We start from the raw sequence: 21,769 nt of genomic DNA, 5'->3' as shown, positions 1-21,769 counted from the left end.
GGCTCTCCTTTGTAGGTGACTTTTCTTTAACCCTTGCTACTCTTATAATTGTCTCTTTATCTTTGGTTATGGCAAGCTTGATTATAACGTGTCTTTGTGACTTTCTTTTAAGGTCTACCTTATGTGGAGTTTGATGAGCATCTTGGATAGACATCTTCTCATCTTTCACAATATCAGGGAAGTTTTCTGCCAACAAATCCTCAACAATTTTCTCTGTATTTTCTGTTATCCCTCCCTGTTCTGGTGCTCCAATCACTCTTAGGTTCTTTCTCTTGATAGAGTCCCACATGATTCTTAAGATTTCTTCATTTTTTTTAAATATTTTATCTGATTTTTCTTCAAATGTATTAGTGCCAAGTGAATTATCTTTGAGTTCAGAAATTCTAGCTTCTACTTGCTCAATTCTGCTCCTCTGACTTTCTACCGAGTTATCTAATTTTGTAATTTTACTGTTAATCTTCTGAATTTCTGATTGCTGTCTGTCTATGGATTTTTCCAGCTTATTAAACTTTTCATTATGTTTCTGAATAATCTTTCTGATTTCTTCATTTGCTTTATCTGTGTGTTCCTTGGTTTGTTCTGTGTATTTTTTTCCTTCCTGATGTCTTGAAGGGTTTTGTATATTAAACTTTTGTATTCTGTATCTGTTAATTCCAGAAATGCACTTTCATCTAAAAGATCCCTGGATTCTTTGTTTTGAGAGCCTGTTGAGGTGATCATGGCCTGTTTCTTTATGTGACTTGATATTGACTGTTGTCTCCGAGCCATCTATAAGTTATTGTATTAGTTTATACTTGCTTACTGTGTCGTAGCTGCTTGCTTTGTTTTGTTTTGGTATACCCCTATGGATTGCTTGAGTGAGCTAGCTTGAATATTTTTGCCTTTGGAGATCTAGCGTCCTGTTCCCAGCTGGCTAGGGCTGTTATCATGTATATCAGTCTAGGAGTCCATTCAGTTTTCTTGTATGGATTCAGCTCAGGTTTCCAGGTAGCTGATATCAAGTGTTTGGTACAGGCTCTGTCCTACAGTCTTAGAGGGGCAGGGGTGATTGGTGTATATACCCATATCTGATTGCAGCAGGGGGTCACGCTCTGAACAAGGCAGGAGGCTGAGAACCGACCCCCAAGTGTCTCTGAGGAAAATGCATCTCTGTCCCCTAGGGTGTGCTGGTGGGTGGTCTCTGCAGGGGGACCATGGGCACCCAAAGTTTTTGTTGTAAGGACTGGGAGGTACCAGTTATCCCTGGACCCCTGTCGCGGGTGTCTGTGTGACCTGAGTGGAGCTACTAGTCCTTAGGTCCCTGTTGTGGGTAGTTGAGGACCTTGTTCAATAGGCAAAGCAATGTCAAATGTCAAACACCTACCTCTCCACCACACAGCTGAAATGGTTGGAGTTTGCCAACAAGGGCCTACTCTCCCAAAATAGGCCCACACAGGTCCATGCAGAAGGAAAGGTTCTCAAGGTCCATGGACGGTTTATGCCTGGACAGGAGCCGCTTCTGTCCTGAGCTCCCCCAGTTAATGGAGCTAGCAAATTATCTTTTCCCCCCAGCTGGAAATTTTTTCCTTCCCCTAGGCCAGGAGGACGGCTCCAGGTGCTCACCAGGGTCTATCTCAGGCCTAGGGATTCAGCCTCTGAAGCTGGGTTGGGGGTGGGGGGGCGTGGTAAAATATACGCAAGTACTTAGCTTTGCCGAGAGCTCCCTTCTGCTCAGGTTCCGGAGGTGAGAGTGGGCTGCGTGGCTTGTGCTTCTCCCTGAGGAAACTGCGGCCCAATGCTAGGACCAGCCCGCCGCTGCCGCTGCTGCTGCCGCCGCCACAGCCGCTCTGGGAGTGGTGCCTGAGGGCTCCCTGCGATTCAGGTCTGACAACTCCTCTCTGCTTCTGAATGGTCCCTTCCTTCCCCTGCCCCTCACTTCATTGTCTAAGCTTGCCTTTGATGCTCAGGGCTCCCAGCTTGTCACAAATATACTCATTTCACTTGTTTTTTGGGGTCTTTGTTGTAAAGAGGTCTCGACAGAAGGATCTGTCTATTCCGCCATCTTGGTTCTGCCTCTCCTTACTCTCAGGACCCATTTTTAAGATGTGAATCCTATTAAACTTCATTTAGGAGAAGATTAAAACCAGAAAAACTAAACCCATTGCCATTGAGTCGATTGTGACTCATAGCAACCCTATAGGTCAGAGTAGAACTGCCCCACAGAGTTTCCAAGGAGTGCCTGGCGGATATGAACTGCCGACTTTTTGGTTAGCAGACATAGCTCTTAACCACTGCATCACCAGAGTTTTTCTAAGAGAAGATTAGATTCTTATATAATTCCAGCTGAGATGAGAGGCAAGATTCCGGGGCAACAGTATGTCTATTGTTATAAAATACTTTAGCTTCAAGACTTTAAATCTGTTTGAAACTTAGTACTCTAAGAATGTTGGCTTGAAGTCAAATTTCCCCTTGTGCAAATAGGATGTTACTTCCTATAATTTAGTAAATAGTGATTTCTAAGGGTTTATATTTACCATCAACCCTGAAACTTATGGCATATTATATATGTTTCTACTACTAACCAAAATGTTGTATAAAGTGTCTATCTGTCTGTCTATCATCTATCTATCTATCTACCATCTCCAGGATAGGAAACCCCTATAATATTTTAATAACAGGGAGTGATTAGAGGAATTAATTGAAAGGTATCAGGAATTATGACTTGAAAACAAGGATGATAAGTGAAGAGTGGGTGGTGACCATGGCCTTCCATGGGAATCAGGTGTGACAGAGCATAGCAATGGGTTGAAATGTCAGCTAGGCTTGAACTACAGTAGTGTACATCCCAGAAGTAATTCAGATAAAAGGCAATTCTAAAATCTCATAAGTTGATCAGTGTTTCATTGTGTGTTAAGTAGCGAGATCTTCTGATTCCATAAATGGAAGACTCAAATACAAATGAGAATTGATCATAGAATAAAGATAGCAAATGAAATAGGTGAAATATGGACTTTTAAAATAAATGTTATTTGGACACTTGGGCAGTCTTCGAGGAAAAAGGATAAATTTTTGTTAATATTTTATACTATAGCAGGGAAGACTCCAAATGGTATATTTTTTAAAATAACTTAGAGAGCTAAACAATAAAATAATTCTAAATGAAAGATTTCTTAAAATAAAATTTTGGAGTAACAAAGATCTGTCTAGTTACGACTTAGAATGAAGAACACAAGTGATTGATCAGAAATCAAATATGTAAAAGTAAATAGTTCCACATGTTAAAAATAAACAAGTACCAAAAGTCATGCCAAAATATAATTAATAAGGTGGGGAAAATGTTTATAGATCATATCTCAGATAAAGTGCTCGTTTCCCTTATAAATAAAATAACCTTAAGTATCAAGAAGTGAAAAATAAAATAGAAAAATATACCAAACATACACTTCACATAAAAAGAGTAAAATCATCACTTGAACATATGAAAATACATTCAGCATTATAAAAAAGGGTGATATTTTATTTATTTATTTGTACTTTAGATGAAGGTTTACAGAGTGAACTAGTTTCTCACTAAACATTTAGTACACATATTGTTTTATGACATCGGTTAACAACCTCACAACATGTCAACTCCCTTCTAAACCTTGGGTTCTCTATTACCAGCTTTCCTGTTTCCTCCTGCGTTCTAGTCCTTGCCCCTGTGCTGGTGTGCCCCGTTAGTCTCATTTTGTTTTATGGGTCTGTCCAATCTTTGGTTGAATCATTACTGAGAGGGTGTCCAGGGGCCATACTCTCAGGGTTTCTCAAATTTCTGTTAGGCCATCAAATCTGGTCTTTCTTTTTAAGCTAGAATTTTTTTCTACATTTTTCTCCACTCTCTCCAGGACCTTGTATTATGATCCTTGTCAGAGCAGTCAGTGGTGGTACCTGGGCATCATCTAGTTGTACTGGACTCAGCCTGGTGGAGGCTGTGATAGGTGTGATCCATTAGTCCTTTGGACTAATCTTTCCCTTGTGTCTTTAGTTTTCTTTATTCTTCCTTGCTCCCGAAGGGGTGAGACCACTGGAGTATCCTAGATGGCTGCTTACAGGCTTTTAAGACCCCAGAGGCTACTCACCAAAATAGAATGTGGAACATATCCTTTGTAAACTATGTTATGCCAGTTGAGCTAGATGTTCCCCGGGACCGTGGTCCACACAGCCCTCAGTCCAGCAATTCGGTCCCTCAGGGAGTTTGAATGTGTCTGTGGTGTTTCCATGATCTTGACTTGTACAAGTTCTGCTGGCTTCTTCAGTATTGTGTACTGTATTACCCTTCACCAAAGTTACCACTTATCTATTGTCTATTTAGTGTTTTTCCATCCCCACCCCTCTCATCCGTCATAACCATCAAAGATTCTTTTCGTGCGTAAACCTTTTCATGATTTTTTACAGTAATGGTCTCATACAATATTTGTCCTTTTGTGATTGATTTAACTCAGCATAATGTCCTCCAGATTCATCTATGTTGTGAGATGTTTCACAGATTCATTGTTGTTCTTTATTGTTACTTAATGCTCCATTGTGTGTATGTACCACAGTTTGATTTTCCATTCGTCTGTTGATGGACATCCAGCTTGTTTCCGTCTTTTTGCTATTGTGAACAATGCTGCAATGAACACGGGTGTGTATATGTCTATTCGTGTGACGGCTCTTATTTCTCTTGGGTATATTCCTAGGAGTGGAATTGCTGAATCATATGGTGGGTTTTTATGGTATTTCTATCTCTAGATTTCTAAGGAAGTACCGTATCATTTTCCAAAATGCTTGTATCATTTTGCATTCCCACCAGAAGTGCGTAAGAGTTCTGATCTTCCCATAGCTTCTCCAACATTGCTTATTTCCTGTTTATTTTATTCGTGCCACTAATGCCTGGGTGAGATGGTCTCTCATTGAGGTTTTGATTTGCATTTCTTTAAAGGCTAGTTATCGCAAGCATTTCCTCATGTGTCTGTTGGCCACTTGAATGTCTTCTTTGGTGAAGTGTCTGTTCATTTCCTTTGCCCAATTTTTTATTGAATTATTTGTCTTTTTGTTGTCAGAGTGTTGGATTTTCTTGTAGATTTTAGAGATTAGACCGTTGTCTGATTTGTAATAGCCAAATTTTTTTCCCCAGTCTGTAGGTTCTTTTTACTTTTTTGATAAAGTCTTTTGATGAGCATAAGTGTTTGATTTTTAGAAGATCTCAGTTATCTAGCTTATATTCTAGTTTGTGTGTTGTTGGTTGTTGTTTGTATCTTGTTAATGCCATGTATTAGGGCTTCTAGCATTGATCCTATTTTTTCTTCTATGAACTTCTTAGTTTTTGGCTTTATATCTAGGCCTTTGATACATTTTGAGTTAGTTTTTGTATACTGTATGAGGTATGGGCCCTATTTCATTTTTCTGCAGATGGACATCCAGTTTTTCCAGAACCATTTGTTAAAAAGACTGTCTTTTCCCCATTTGATGGACGTTAGGCCCTTGTTGAAGATCAGGTGACCATAGGTGGATGGGTTTACATCTGGGTTCTCATTTCTGCTCCACTGGTCATGTATCTGTTGTTGTACCAGTACCACAATGCTTTGACTACCATAGCTGTACAGTAGATTCTGAGGTCAAGTAGTGTGAGTCTTCCTACTTCATTTTTCTTCTTCCAGTAGCGTTTTACTTATCTGGGGTTTCTTTCCTTTCCATATAAAGTTAATGATAAGTTTTTCCATCTTTTAAAGAATGCTTTTGGTATTTGGATAGGAATTGCATTTTATTTGTAAATTGTTTTGGGCAGAATTATCATTTTCACAGTGTTGAGTCTACCTATCCAAGGGGATGGTATGGTTTTCCATTTATATAGAGCTCTTTTGGTTTTGTAGTAGTGTTTCGCAGTAGCGTTTTGTAGTTTTCTTTGTATAGGTCCTTTGCAACCCTGGTTAGATTTATCCCTAAGTATTTTATTTTTTAGGGTCCATTATAAATGGTATTGTTTGTGCGATTTCCTTTTCCTTGTTTTCTTTAGCAGTGTATAGGAATCCAACTGATTTTTTTTTATGTTTATCTTGTATCCTGCTACTCTGATGATTTTATCAGTTCTAGTATTTCTCTCGTGGAGTCTTATGGGTTTTCTAGGTACAGTATCATATCATCAGCAAATCGGGACAGATTAACTTCTTCATTACCAATTTGGATGTTCTTTATTACTTTTTTCTTGCCTTATTGCTCTAGCTAGAACTTCCAGCACTATGTTAAATAGTAGTGATGATAAAGGACATGCTTGTCTTCCTATTCTCAAAGGAAATGTTTTCAGCCTTTCTCCATCAAGAATGATGTTGTTCATTGGCTTTGCTAGATGCCCTTTATCATGTTGAGAAATTTCCCTTCTATACCTGTTTTATTGAGAGTTTTTATCAGGAATGGGTGCTGGACTTTGTCAAATGCCTTTTCTGTACCAATAGAGATGATCATGTGATTCTTTCCTTTCCTTTTATTTATGTGGTGGATTCCATCGATTGATTTTCTAATGTTGAACCATCCTTGCATGGCTGGTATGAATCCTACTTGATCATGGGGTGTGTGTGTGTGTGTGTGTGTGTGTGTGTATAGGATGCTGAATTCTATCAGCTTGAATTTTGTTGAGAATTTTTGCAAGTATATTCATGAGAGATATTGGTCTGTAATTTTTTTCCTTTTTTTTTTTTTTTTGTGTGGTGTCTTTGCCTGGTTTTGGTTCCAGGGTTATGCTGGCTTCATAGCATTAATTTGGACTTATCATCTCCTTTTCTATGTTCTGAAATAGTTTGAGTAGCACTGGCATAAGCTCTTCTCTGAATATTTGGGAGAATTCTCCAATAAAAGCGGTCTGGGCTAGGGCTTTTTTTTTTTTTTGTAGAGTGAGGTTTTTTTTTAATTTATTTTTTTTATTACCTTTTCAATATCTTCTCTTGTTATGAGCCTGTTTAGATTTTCAACATCATTTTGTGTTAGTTTGGGTAGGTAGTGTGTTTCTAGAAATTTGTTCATTTCTCCTAGGTTTTCAAATTTTTTGGTGTATAATTTTTCATAATACTCTGTTATGGTATTTTTTATTTCAGTTGGCTTTGTTATAATGTCTCCCATTTCACTTCTTATTTGGGTTATTTGTGTCTTCTCATGTTTTTCTTTTGTCAATTTGGCCCATGGTTTGTCAATTTTGTTGATCCTTTCAAAAAACCAACTTCTGGTTTTGATGATTTTTTCTATTGTTTCTCTGTTTATTTTTGCTCCTTTCTTCTGGTGGCTGTGGGCTTCTTCTGTTGTTCTTTTTTTATTTCTTCAAGTTGTGTAGCTAATATTTTGATTTTATCCTTTTCTTCTTTTTTGATGTGTGTATCTATTGCTATAAATTGACCTCTGAGCACTGCTTTTGCTATGCCCCAAAGGTTTTGGTATGATGTGTTTTCATTCTCATTTGATTCTAGGAATTTTTTATTCCAGCTCTGATTTCTTCTATTACCCAGTGGTTTTAAAGCAGGGTATTATTCAGTTTCCATGTAGTTGATTTTTTTTCCTTCCTCTTCCTGTTGCTTATTTCAACTTTGATGGTGTTGTAGTCAGAGAAGATACTCGGTATTATCTCAGTGTTTTGGATTTTGTTGAGGGTTACTCTGTGGCCTAAAAAAAAAAAAAAAAGCCTAAGATGTGGTCTATTCTGGAGAACGTTCCTTGTGCATTGGAAAAGAATATGTACTTTGCAGTTGTTGGGTGGAGCTTTTCATATACATATATGTGGTCAGGTTGGCTGATTGTGCCCTTTAGCTCTTCTGTACCTTTGTTAAGTTTCTTTCTAGAAGTCTGTCCTTTACTGAAAGTGGAATATCAAATCCACAAATACATAAACATATACATACATACATATATAATTCTAGTAGAAACCCTCAACAATTATAATCATGACCAAAGTTTTGTATAACTGAATATTTTAAAGTCTATTAATGCATTTGAATTCAAGAAAATGTTACTTGATGTTGATGATGAGTCAGGTGCCGTTTCAAGGGCACAATATAATTTATCACAATAATAAATCAATGCAAAATAGTGAAGGTGAATTAAAAAAAATTCTTACTTTTGTATAAAAAATAGTAACCCCCCCAAAATTGATTACATTCTCAAAATAATATAAAACACTGCTGTTCTGTGCTATTTTCCCCATCTTTTCACAATAAAGTGACATGCTTAATTCTGTGTTTTATAAAGATTTGTTACTTATTTTCCATTTCAATTTTATATGAAACACATCCCCTTACATTGTCTGAAAATATGTTGAAAGCAAAGTGGGGTGGCAGCAGTTGTAATAATAACATAACTTCTGAAGATAAGGGAATATAACTAGCTTAATGAGTTTGTGATAGCCAGACTTCTACTTTCAGCAAAGATGGAGTAACATGACCTGATTTATGTCAAGACTTAAATATTTTAAAGTCCAGAAAAAATTGTATGAAACACCACCAATCAAGATATTAGATATCAACCAAAGAAGGACAGTGCTATCTACTGTTTCTAAGAAAATTTTGCCTAACCCCAGGCAACAATGATTTTCTCCTAGAAATTTTAGAGTTTTAGGCTTTGTTTTAAGTCATTGGTCCCAACCTGTTAATTTTTACTTTTGTAGTGGTATGAGGAATGGCTCTAAGTTCATTTTTTAATAGAAAAATATAATTATTCCACCACAAATTTTTGAAGTTTATCCTTTTTCCATTGAATTGCCATTGCAATTTGTTGAAAATTGATTAACCACATAATGTTAACTTATTTTTGAATTTTGTAATCTGTTGCATTGTAAACTGATGAATGCACTAAGAAATAATATATTACAATGGAAATGTAGGAGGCATATTTCTAAACACAATCAAGGATAGACGAGACAAATACGAGAAGTTAGTCTTAAAAACAAATAGAGAGAGAGAGAGAAAATAGATCAAATAACATTTGGTCCCAAATTAGAATATAATATAGGTGTAAGTACAGAAACCTCAGTTGTGTCTACTAAGTTATTTTTATACTGATCATAAAAGTTGGTTAGAAATGAGTGTGCACTCTACAGTTATTTTTTTCCTTTGATATACAATATTCCAGATTTAAAACACTTATATTTAACACAGTCTAGAGGTATACTTTGATGTAGTACCTATACTGTCTATGACAAAAAAAATTAACTTATTGGTTCTCCAGCCAGGGTATTGTTAGTTTTTGGTTTTTTTTTTTTTTTTTAAGGTAGACCGCAATAAATAAATCGTGGACAGGTAGTTGTGAGAGAAACCTAGAGTGCTATATTCCAAGGTCCAAGTAGTGGAGTCAAGAGAGAAATATTAAGAAAGAGGAGGTAAGAAAGGGCCTAAAACATACAACTTTGATGGTGAATAGCCTCCTGTGGATAAGTGGTATTGCTCTGTCTAGGGCATTCTTGCACTCTGCCAAGGTCTAGTTGGAATGAGGACCTAAATTCCATGGGGAGCAATAAGAAAGTCAGCTTTAGCCAGAGTTTCTAGAAAAACAAATCAGAATGAATGGCAAGCAGAAGCATCTATTAAATATTGAGGTGACATACGATAAAGGGGATAAACTATTATAATAGGGTGGATATTTTTATTTGAAGAGAACTTGTTGATTTGATTGCACATGTATTCTGAAAGAGATGTCAGTTCCAGTTAGGAAGAAAATAAATTCTTAATAAAGCAAAAATTTATTAAAACCTATACTATATACATTTAAAACCATTGGACTTACTAAGTTCTACTTGGGGAAAAAAAAATAAAGCAGCTATAGTCAAATCTAACAGAGTAAGTATGAAACTTTCTATGTTGGTATGATTTTTGTGTTGATATTCTGTATTTATTTTAGAACACTATAAAACTGAGAATCAGAGTTCAACAAATAACATAAGAAAATAATTTTAAGCTAAAAAATGGGCACTCAGAGCTTGCAAATTAGAATTTCTGACTTTTCTAATTATGAAGTAAAATAAAAACAACATTGGTACTAAAATATTACATTTAATGATAAAATAGATCAAATAAATTACTGAAAGTTTTATTTGGAGTAAATCACTTCTTATAAGTAAGACATGAGTTCACCTTTATTTATACATGCTTGTATGACCACTACACAATTACGTGCTTGCTGTTTTAATAGAAAGTCCATCACTGATTTTTCTCAAACATATTACTTTCTAGAAATATTTTCCTGTTTAGAATGACAGAATTAAGGAATAATAATAATTTATAAACATAGCAGTTCTCATTTATTTATTTATTTATTTCTCACAGCATGGTACTTTATATCTTAAAAGAGGTACTAAAAAGTTTTAAGCCAACACTTCAGTTTTCTTGGGAAGTATTAACAAATTATGGAATTACAGAAAGCTAGAGTTGATGGAATTGGGGCAATGTCCAGTGTTTCCAGTTACAGCTGCCATCAGATAGGATAAAACCCTAACCAACTGACATCAGGCACATAATGAAAAATGATAGTGACATAAAAGTGGGTTCCCTTGGTCTGGCTCCTTTTTCTGTAATAACTAGCACTGGAAACCATTTTCTTTATTCGTATCTGGATAGATATTTTCTTGATTCTTATATGAAATTATAAGTTAAGGCAGGACTTCTTAATGTTCTCTCTCTTTTTAGCATAGATAATGAATCTTACAGTATATTACATTAAATTAAATTCAGTATGACAGTTTAAAATTATTACATGTCCCACATTCTGTTAGTTTAATACAGGGGAACATTGTGGAATATGAAAAACACTCCTGTGTTATGGGAAGTTGTTGGGATAGGACACAGGCATAAATTCTCCTAAAATCAAGTGTCAGTGAGTGACACACAGTTTAGAAGTAAAAAGATGGAGACTGTAATCACACTGAAACTTAAGAAATTCATGGCAGTCATCCCAGTTGGGGAGTAAAATAATTTTACATTTATTTACTTCTGATTACTTAATTTTGAGTATTATGTAACATGAGTAATACTATTTAAATACATAGGAATATAATTGAGACCCACATATATAAACCACATCTGGTCTCATATTAGTCAATATCTCTGGTGTGTAGTTTTATTACATGTCTTAGAATGACATTTTATATAGATATGTGGAAGTAAAGAGAAAACTGACTTTATGGCAAACAGAACAACTTGGTAAATATTAGATGCAAAACTAAAGAAAACATGCTTGAGAGTCAATGTAAAAAGCAGTAAGGATGGAAGTGATGTATCAGGTAAGACAACAGTGGATAATTTGAATACTTAACAATTTTTTTCAATGATTTTTTTATTGACACTTGTTTTATGCTGCTATGACCTGGATGTTTCTGAATCTCAAATGTAATAGTAATTACAGAATATAACATGTCATTTAATAAACTAAATAAATTTTAGATAAAATATTTATAACTTCTTAAATCTCGCAATTCTAAGAGTTATTTAGGTCCTTTTTTTTAATATAAAAAAATGACTTAAAATATTTAAATAATGGCTCAGGTCAACTAAAACTGTAAGTACTGGAAGCCTAGTTCTAACCTACTTCTAGAAAAAGAACTTGAGTGGGGAGTTGAAATTCTAGCATGTGTGTGAAGTAGCAACACATATGCAAACTCTTTCAGTCTATGTTTCTTCATCTAAAAAATAACATGAGAACATTAACACTTAACTAAAGAAAAACATTTGAGAAATAAATGATAAAATATTATGGTAATCACTTGACCTACACACCAGCTTCTCTTCTCCTTTCCCAGATGCTATCTACTGCCATGTTGTTATTAATTGCCTTCCTCCTTTAATTCCTGTATTATCCACCTAGATCTCAATACCTGAAAAAGTTATTGAAGCTCTGCATGTCTTATAACTCCATATCGAAATATACTTGCTCACATGGTCTCTGGTTAAAATGGGTATTCTCTGCTATTGGCCTTTTTGAAAATAATGTTAAAATTATATTTTATAATAGTTTATACTGTACAATGTTGATTTCCAGGTGTTTCATTTCAGACATATTATTGAAATGATACATCTTATGAGAATAAATGGCAGATAGCAAGACATTAAGGATAGATAAACTGGGCAGAGTTCCTGAAATAATATCATAAATGGATGGTAAATTAAGTATTTTGCCTGTGCCTGGTGGAAGAGATCCCAAAGGGGAAGAGATAACTATTATTTATTTATTTAAAGAACATTGCTTGTTCAAAATGAACTGACTATTTTAAAGGTGGATTGAATATCTTTGAGGAAACAAATTATTTTAGCTAAAGTAATTTAAATACTTGCATAAACCCTCTTCAGTGAGGAAAAAACAAGATTATCTCAAATAGATCAAAACCCAAACCGACTACCATTGAGTTGATCCTGACTCAGAGTGACCCTACAGGACAGAGGAGAACTGTCCTATATTGTTTTCAAGGCTGTGAATCTTTATGGAAGCAGAGTGCCATATCTTTCTCCCACAGGTCAGCTGGTGGGCTGGAATTGTCAAACTTTTGACTACCACCTGAGGGCTTTAGTAACTGCACTACCAGGGCTCCTAGTATTCCAAATAAGAAGGTAAGTATGGGATGTTATATATTAATATTCAACTTTAGTTCATGATACAATTAATATTTACAACAGAGTAGTGAATGTGTTATTTTGCTAAAGCAGCTCCTTTGTATTTCTGAATCTATTAAATATGATTTACCTTAAACAGCGACTTTAAATAGTGATACTAAATTACTTTGAAACACTGGCAATTTGAAAAATTGCTATGTTTTGGTAAGAATGCTAAATAATAAAAAAAATAGGAAAACTTCATTTCCAGCAAAGACTTTCTAGCAAATAAGCTTTATATTTATGTGTTTTAGTTCTGATGATATTTCAATAAGATATGAAAGTAAAACAATCCATGAAATAAAAAATTTAAAACCATTGAGAAAACCAAGAAACATTTATTTTACAGAAAATAAATGTTTTTAAAGTAAGAATTTATAAAACAATTAAGTTTTAAATTCATAATGTTTTTCAAATTAATTTCAGAGTTTCTGTTTCTAATATATATAAAAATACAAACATAACTGAGGCTTAGCTAGATTGGGGACATTGACAGTGACTTATATCTAACTGGAAGCCCTGATGGCACAGTGGATAAGAGCTCAGGCTGCTAACCGGAAAAAAAAAAGTTACCAGTTGAAATCCACCAGCCACTCCTTAGAAACTCTATGGGGCAGTTCTACTCTGTCCTAGATGAATGAGAATATTCTTAACCAAATCCAAACCCATGGTCTTCAAGTGGATTCGGACTCCTAAAGACCCTACAATTAGGGTAGAACTGTCTCTGAGGGTTTTCAAGGTTGTAAATCTTTACGGAAGTTGACTGCCACCATCTTCCTTCCTCAGAGTGGCCGGTGGGTTTAAAACACTGACCTTTTGGTTAGCAACCGAGTGCTTAAGCACTGTGCAACCAGGACTCAGTCAGAATATTGCTCAGCATAACTTAATCATTTGGACTTTTTCCAGGGAATGGATGCTTAGATTTTAAATTAAAATATGATAGCCTTAGGCTTTATTTCCCTTAGTAAAAAGAACTCAAACATCTTCAAAAATGAAGAATAATACAGACAGACTTGGGAGAACACACAGGGTTAATTTCTGCACTTTCTGCCCTGTCTTCTTGATCAAAACATAGGCAAATCTTACATATTTGATGTTATACATGGATAATTCCATCACTAAAAACTTGAGTTTGTATAATTAGAAATGCTATTTTATTTAGCACTCAAAGATATTTTATTCAAACAATAATTAAATTATTTTTTATTAAATGCTGTCATTCATTGTGTATGTCATTTATAAGTAAAGATTTGGCACTTCTGTCCTCTTGTGAGTCTTAATTCTTCTCTCCCTCTTAAGAGTAATGCTTTCATTTTAAAAACATCTGTTCCTTTGTTTTAGTTCAGAAACAAATCTTTTCTAGGATCTATATTGATTTAAAGTAGGAAAATAGTCACAGCCTTTACTTCTCAGATCATTTAGTATCAGAAAAAGAAAATGCATACAAAGGCTATTACCCTAATTGCAATTGTAAGTGTTGAGCAATGATGGGTACTATAGGTGTTACAGTCTATAAAGTAGAAGTAATGATATAAACCCAAATATTGACAGAATTCATGAAGAAATGACTTAAGAGTTGAATTTTTTTGGAGTTCTGTTACATTACGATAATTACTTTTAAGTCCCACTTCATTTCCACAATATTCCTGTGATACAAAAGGAAAATAAATTAGAGAGAGGGTATTGTTCATGTTGTAGAGCACAGCGAGTAAAATTCAGAAGAATAAATTAAAATTAGTTTTAATAGTAATAATTATAAATGGATGATAAATAACTATTCATAACAATAATAATAGTTTTTTAATACATGCCAAGACTTCTTCAGGTGTTTTACTTATATTAAATAATTTAATTCATATAACATCACTGTATGTCAATATAGTTGCTAGCCATTTAAGAGCTGACCAAACTGTGACACAGGAATATTAATTAACTTGCATGAAGCCATCACATAGCTAGATGTTGTTGGAGCTATAATTCGAGTATATGTGGGAAATACTGTTCTTTAACGTGGGCATGGAGCCCTGGTGGATCTTCAATGAACCACTTCACTGCTAACAAAAGAGCCAGTGGTTCAAACCAACTGGCTGCTCATTGTAATAAAGACTTGGTGTTCTGCTTTCCCCAAAATTTACAGCCTTGGAAACCGTATGGGGCAGTTCAATTTGCCCTATAGCATTGCTATGACTTGGAATCTACTCCTTGGCAAGTTTTTTTTTTTTTTTTTAACCATGGCTCCGTACTTCTCCTCTTCTTAGTGGATATGGTGCAAACATTAGGATGGAGAAGTTAAAATCAGGTGAGACAAGAGGTACCTTGCCTCTTTCAAAATTTAAGGCAGCACTCATTTTCACGATTCTGCAAGTGCAATGATGGCCCTGAATGCCTCCTTAAATTTTGCACCTCAGGAGCTTCAATGACTAGTCCTTGTGCTGACGCTGATGAAGGGAATGGTGAGAAAAATAATTACCAATAAATGAACTCAAAACCACTTTATCAAATACCTACTTAACTAGCCAATCTGTTAAATCCTAGGGCTACAGGCTTAAAGAACATGCTATCATAATCATAACTATAGAACCATAACTAAAAAATAAACGGTTTAAAATTGGTAGGTAGCCGACACATTTTACCAATATTAACTCATTCAATTCTCAAAAACACAGATGTAAACCTTAAAAACTTTAAATAATTGCTTTAAATCACACAGATAATAAATCATAGACTGAAGTCAAACTCAAGTCCATTAAAAAAAAAAAAGAAAAAACACATGCAGTCACAAAATGTGTATGCAATTGCTGGAATTGCCCACACTTAGTTAATCTAAATATCCTTATATCTAAGGAAAAGTGAGTTCAGAAACAGTTACCTGAAGTGTTATTTTTTGAGTAACAACAAAAATAATAGCAAGTGTACACAGCACAATGGGTATAACATAACGGTCCATATCTTTCCTTCTCCTGTCCCACACACATACACACAGGTAACAAATACCCTCCATGTTATCCCTGTTTTTCCAGGGTGACTACATTTATTCTTTATATCTGAATCAATGTACCCAGGCTAAGTACCTTGAACGGAATCCTCTTATCTTACCCAGTTCATATCCTACCAAAAGATATTTGTTTTATTCCTCTATGCAGAATGAAATATTCTTTCAGTTTTCTTTTAAACTACCTAATATGAATTATTTAATAGGAACCTATATGCTTAAAATGGTCAAATATGGAAGAGTGAAGCATTGAAATAGGCAATTGAAAATGTATGTGAGAAGACACTTTATGATACAGTGTTTGAGAAGCGTGACGAGAAAATGCATAGAGAAGTACAATAGGATTGTCAAGACATGTTATTAATTTAAAGTGAGATTAGATGGCAAAGCTCATCTCCAGTAGTTGCCAATTGCTCTAATCCCTCTGCTGAGTCAGGTATGGCTTAATTTATTCTGGTTTGTGCTCCGAAAGTACAGTGAAATGACCTTAAAATAAATTTGACGGGACTGTTTACTGTGATTTAACAGGGGGGCCTGGAACATATATAAATAGTATCATTCTTAAAAGGTAAACAATAGCAGTGATCACAAAATCCAATGCAGACATTTCAATACAGTTTAGAAAAGAGGCAAAGAGATACAGGAAGGTAAAGGAAATGCACATGTAAATTTACCTTTTCCACAGATGAATCATCAAGGAAAACCACCAGAAGAAAATCTAACTGAAATGATGGAATTCGTTCTCTTGGGCTTTGCTGATATGCCCCATCTCCAGTGGTTTCTTTTTGGATTATTTTTTATCATCTATATCATTATCCTGATGAGCAATGGAACCATATTTCTAATAACAAAAATGGATCCTGCTCTCCAGAGCCCTATGTATCTTTTCTTGGCAAATTTTTCCTTCTTGGAAATCTGCTATGTATCAGCTACTCTCCCCAGAATGCTAATGAATCTAAGAACCCAGAGAAGAAGAATTTCCTTAGTTGCCTGTGCTACACAGACGTGCTTTTTCCTTATGTTTGGAGGTACAGAGTGTTTGCTCCTGGCAGTGATGGCCTATGACCGTTATGTGGCCATTTGTAACCCTCTGAATTATCCTCTAGTCATGAACCACAGAGTTTGTATCCAGTTGGTGACTGGGTCCTGGACCATTGGAATCCCAGTTATGGTAGGGTACACATATCAGATTTTCTCCCTGCCTTTTTGTGGATCAAACCAAATTAACCATTTCTTCTGTGACATTCCCCCAATACTCAAGCTGGCTTGTGGGGACATCTTTGTAAATGAGATGTTGGTCTACATAGTTGCTGTGTTATTTGGCATGGTTCCATTTCTGTTGATACTTGGCTCTTACAGTACAATCATATCAGTCATCCTGAAGTTACCATCAGCCACAAGTCGAGCCAAAGCCTTCTCCACCTGCTCCTCTCATCTTACGGTTGTTGTGTTATTCTTTGGGTCAGTCATTATTACATACTTAACTTCCAACATCAGACTCTCAGAGGGAACTGACAAAGTGCTATCTCTTTTATATACTATCCTAACTCCCATGTTTAATCCCGTGATATATAGTCTAAGGAATAAGGATGTCATAAAGGCACTGAGAAAATTGTTATGTAAATAATTCACTTCATTTAAAAATCAATTAAATTGTAATAAAATTGATATCTTATGTAGTTTTAATCAAATTTCAATAAATGTATACCCTTAACTATACCTTTTTTTATGGAATGAACTGTGTCCCCAAAAAATGTGTGTCAACTTGGGTAGGCCATAATTCCCAGTATAGTGTGATTGCCCACCATTTTGTCTTATAAGTCAGAATTGACTAGAAGGCAAAAGGTTTGTTTTGATGTTATTCCTATACATTGCAAATCTTACATCTGTAATGATAATAAGGCAGGATTATAGGCAGTTATGTTACTGAGGCAGGACTCAATCTAAAACATTAGTTTGTATCTTGAGTCAATCACTTTTGAGATATAAAAGGGAGATGTGAGCGGAGAGAAGGGGTCCTCCTACCCAAGAATGAAGAAACCAGATGGAAGTCTGTCCTTTGTAACCTGGTCCCTGCATTAAGATTCTTCTACACCAAGGGAAGACTGGTGACAAAGACCTTCCCCCAAAGGCTACAGAGAGAGGAAGTTTCCCCTGGAACTGTCGCACTGAGTTTGGAATTCTGCCTCCTAGGTTGTGAGTGAATAAATTTCTCTTTCTTAAGCTATATTATACTTTTGGTGTTTCTGTTACAGCAGCACCTGATAAAAAAGACACCCTTTCTTTTCATACGGTGAAAATTATTTCCAAGTTAAAAATTACTTGCAATCCTGTCAGAACTTTTAGCTCAAATTATTTAAGTAATATACATGTTAGCAGACATCAAATCATTCCATTAGTAACTCTATAATTTCATTGTGCAATGTTCTTCCTCCTTAAGAACTTTTGTTTGGGCTGATTTAATTTAGTTGGTTATAATCTGTTATATCACTTAGTGTAAATGATACCATTCATTTCCATGAGTATCCATACAGTTGTGACACCCATTTTAAAAACCAGATTTAAAATATGCATGAATTAAAACTATACAGCATTCCCATGGTATCCACTGGTGATAGGTTCCAGGACTCCCAAGAATACTAAAATATGTGGATGCTCAAGTGCTTTATATAAAATAGCACAATATTTGCATATAACCTATGCACAACCTTCCCTATAAATCATCTCCAGGTTACTCATAATATCTAATATGAAGTAAATGCTATGTAAATGTTGCTATACACTATTGTTTAGGGAATAGTGACAAGACACGAAGTAAACAACAGTCAAACAATAAGTGCTCCTAAACAAAATGTTGCCCGTTTGAATCTACCAGCTGCCCCTTGGAAAACCTATGGGGCAGTTCTACTCTGCCCTTTAGGGTCACTAAGAGTCGGAATTGACTTGATGGCAATGGGTTTGGACTTTAGGTTTTCACCCGTGTTCTATTTCTAGACTTGGGTTTGAGTTAGGTCCTCATCACTTTAGTTTTTGTTTGACATGGAGAATTATTTTAATATTTCAAAGTCAATTTTTATATTTGATTCTCTCTATATAGGCATAAATACAAAAATTTATGTAGGGTTGCTATGAGTTGGAGTCAACAGCAATGGGTATATATATATTCTTTTTTTCTTTTGGGTGTGAAAATTAATACATTGTGTAGAGCACACCTACCTCTGATTTAGTTTACCATATGACATTGTTATATCTGTAATTACGATCACATTTGCGATTAAGGAATTTCCTTAACATCTCTTATCTACAGCCTTGGGAACAAAGGTATCATGGAGACAATTAGAAAGTTAATTAATCATCACCAAACTACTTTCACACTGAATATGATCCAAATAAGTACTTGTTCATTTTTGCTCTATTGCAAAAAAAAAAAAAAAAAAAAAAAAAAAAAATTATATATATTGTTCTCTCTTTTGAGCATGATTTAAGTCAGTTGTTATTGTTGGTGTTAGCTGTCATGGAATCATAGCCTGACTCACGGTCAATCAATGTGTTACAGAGTAGAACTATTCTCTATAAGGCCTTATTGGCGATGATCTTTACAGAAGTAGATAGGCAGGCCTTTTCTGCAGAGCCGCTGAGTGCCAACTTTTCCACTAGCAGCTGAATGTAAACTGCTTATGCTATCCAGGTTCCTCCTTAAATCAATTTAACATCGCCTATTCTATGATTTTCAGTCTTTTGTGTGCTTTACAATCGTCTCTGACTTAATACAGAAATGATGCATCTGATTCACTTGCTCTCAAGTGGTGTCAGAAAAAATACATTTTAAAAAATTCCCATTGGAAACTATCTCACTCAGGATGGAGAAATAGAAGTCTATATTTATGGGATCAATACCTATTATTGTTTGACTTTAAGTTATGGTTAATAATAAAAGAACTGAAAATGTTGTAACTGCCTTTACTGTATCCTTACAACAAACACTTTTGATTCAGGAATTGTATAGACATAATTTCTTACTTCCCCTTAACTTTATTTTATTTCAAGTACTGGAAAAGTTGAGGTTTGCATTATGAAAATGTTATCATGTTCTTAATGAGGAAAATGTTAAAAATATTAGCTACTATTTTTTTTATCTATATGTATCCTCATCTTTTTAGTATAAATATAATATAGTTCAATTAAGTATTGAAAATAATACTGTATATCTAGAAAAATTCAGTTTACTTCTTCAAATCTTATACCCAAAACTCAGAGATATCAAAATCAAGATTAATACAATATACCTTTTGATGATTCATTCTCACCCATAAACTGATTCCTCCCATCAGTCTTCTTCATATCAATAAATGATTTCCATATGTGCTCAATTGCATAAACAAAGGTATAAAAGTTACTTGTTATTCTGTTACCTGTCACACGTATCTCTAGATATCTCCAAAACACAGCCACTTTTACATGTGTTTTCTCTTTAAGCAATCATTGTCATTAAGTTAGTCTTGAGCATTTATCACCAAAGGAATCTACTTGTCTCACTTCTTAACTTCCTAAAAAACTTCCTAGAAACCATTAATCCCAGATTATTTACAGGAATTTTTTTTTCAAATAAAGAAATGGTTTATTTCATTTTTATATTTACAAATATCCCGTGATTTTATATTACATTAAAGACAAAAATCTAACTCTCTGAAAATTTTAGAAAACGCCAGACCTTCTGGCTTTACCTTTTTTTAAAATAAAATATATTGTGGGGATGGGCTGAGCAAGGTGACAAAGTGAGTGTAGGCTCTCATTCACTCCCCCACCAACTAGCACACTGAACAATGAATAAAAACAATCACAGACTGAAATCTGAGAACTAGATAGCAGTCGAGGTGTTGGAGAGTCTGAGTGAGTCCAGAAGCAGGAGAGAGTAGGAGCAGGGATGGCACAGAAGTGGAAGAACTTACTCTCTATCATCAGGAACACTTTCTCATGTCAGCCATGTTGGAACAGTGTTGGGCAACACCCCAAACAGTGAACACAGAAAGAGAACTAATCTTAGAAAGCTGTAGCCCAAATTTTAAGGCAACTTAATTTGGCCATGGGAGTTTGAAAGGGCTTGAAGGGACACTGGGGTATTGTAAGGCAGTGCTGTTGAATTTCGATGAGGCCCAAGATAGATGGGCACTAGGACCAGGAGAAACTGTACTAGCAGCAGGGTGAGGGGAATAGTTCAGATTACAGGTGACACAGAGGTAAAGGAATGCCTCTCTGCCCAAAGGGGGACACTGTAGGAGATTCTGTGCAGCCATGCCCATGAGGGAAAGACATAGAGAGCCCTCAGCTTTTTCTCAGGAAAATTGAGCCCCAAAGCTTACGTATCATGGGCAACCAGCTAATCACCCCCTCTCTCGTGCATGCATAATGACTTCCAAAGATCAATCCTCCAGAACTCATGATTAAACACTGAAGAAAACTTAATGATAAGAGTGCCTTCTAGTGGTTCTCAGGAGAAGACACCAAGTTCATTGCTGCAGGGTCAATTATGACTCACAAAGGTCCTGTGGGGCAAAGTGTACTGCCCCAAAGGGTTCCCAGGTATGTCAGTCTTTGTAGAGATGGGATGCCAATATTTTCTCCCTGGAAGTGGCTGGTCAGTGAAGGCACTGGCCTTTTGGTTGTCAGCCAGGAGCTTGGCTAAAGTGCAAAAGGGGTGCCAAATCAGAAAATTTTGCCACAAAAACCAGAAAACCAAATTTATAGTTAAAAAATAAAAATAACAAAAAGGCCCAAGTTCAACAAAAATAGTAAAGTGTGCAAAATCACAAGATAAGAAGAGCTTATCAATTGCAAAACCTGAAGAAGAGATTTCTCCTATGGAGGTCAGAATAATGCAAAGAATTGATAATTTTTAGACTCTGAAGCTAAACATGTTTAAAGAAAGATAAAGAACACAGAATGCAAACTAGTGGAGATCAGAAGACAAATGGAGGGAGGAAATAAAATTCCACAATGAAACTGTAAACATAGAAAAAGAACTATTAGAACTGAAGAAGAAAGCAACTGATTTACAAAAAGCAAGAGAAACACTCAACAGTAAAATCAAACAAACAGAAGATAGAATAAATAAACTAGAAGACAAAATAATTAAACTCATCAAGTCTCAAGAGAAACAATAGAGAAG

General features: G+C 35.3%; 1 protein-coding gene across 1 annotated transcript; it reads left to right on the top strand.

The window, feature by feature from the left end:
• Positions 1-16,288: 16,288 nt before the first annotated feature.
• On the top strand, positions 16,289-17,230 carry LOC126063728 (olfactory receptor 10AG1-like). The gene has a single exon (XM_049862124.1). It carries the CDS (start codon positions 16,289-16,291, stop codon positions 17,228-17,230), a length of 942 nt encoding a protein of 313 aa, XP_049718081.1.
• Positions 17,231-21,769: the final 4,539 nt, after the last annotated feature.

Source organism: Elephas maximus, chromosome 20 (assembly GCF_024166365.1).
Source record: "Elephas maximus indicus isolate mEleMax1 chromosome 20, mEleMax1 primary haplotype, whole genome shotgun sequence".
Taxonomy (NCBI): Eukaryota; Metazoa; Chordata; class Mammalia; order Proboscidea; family Elephantidae; genus Elephas; species Elephas maximus.
Note: the sequence above shows the minus strand (reverse complement) of the source record. Positions and strands in the feature narration are given on the sequence as shown.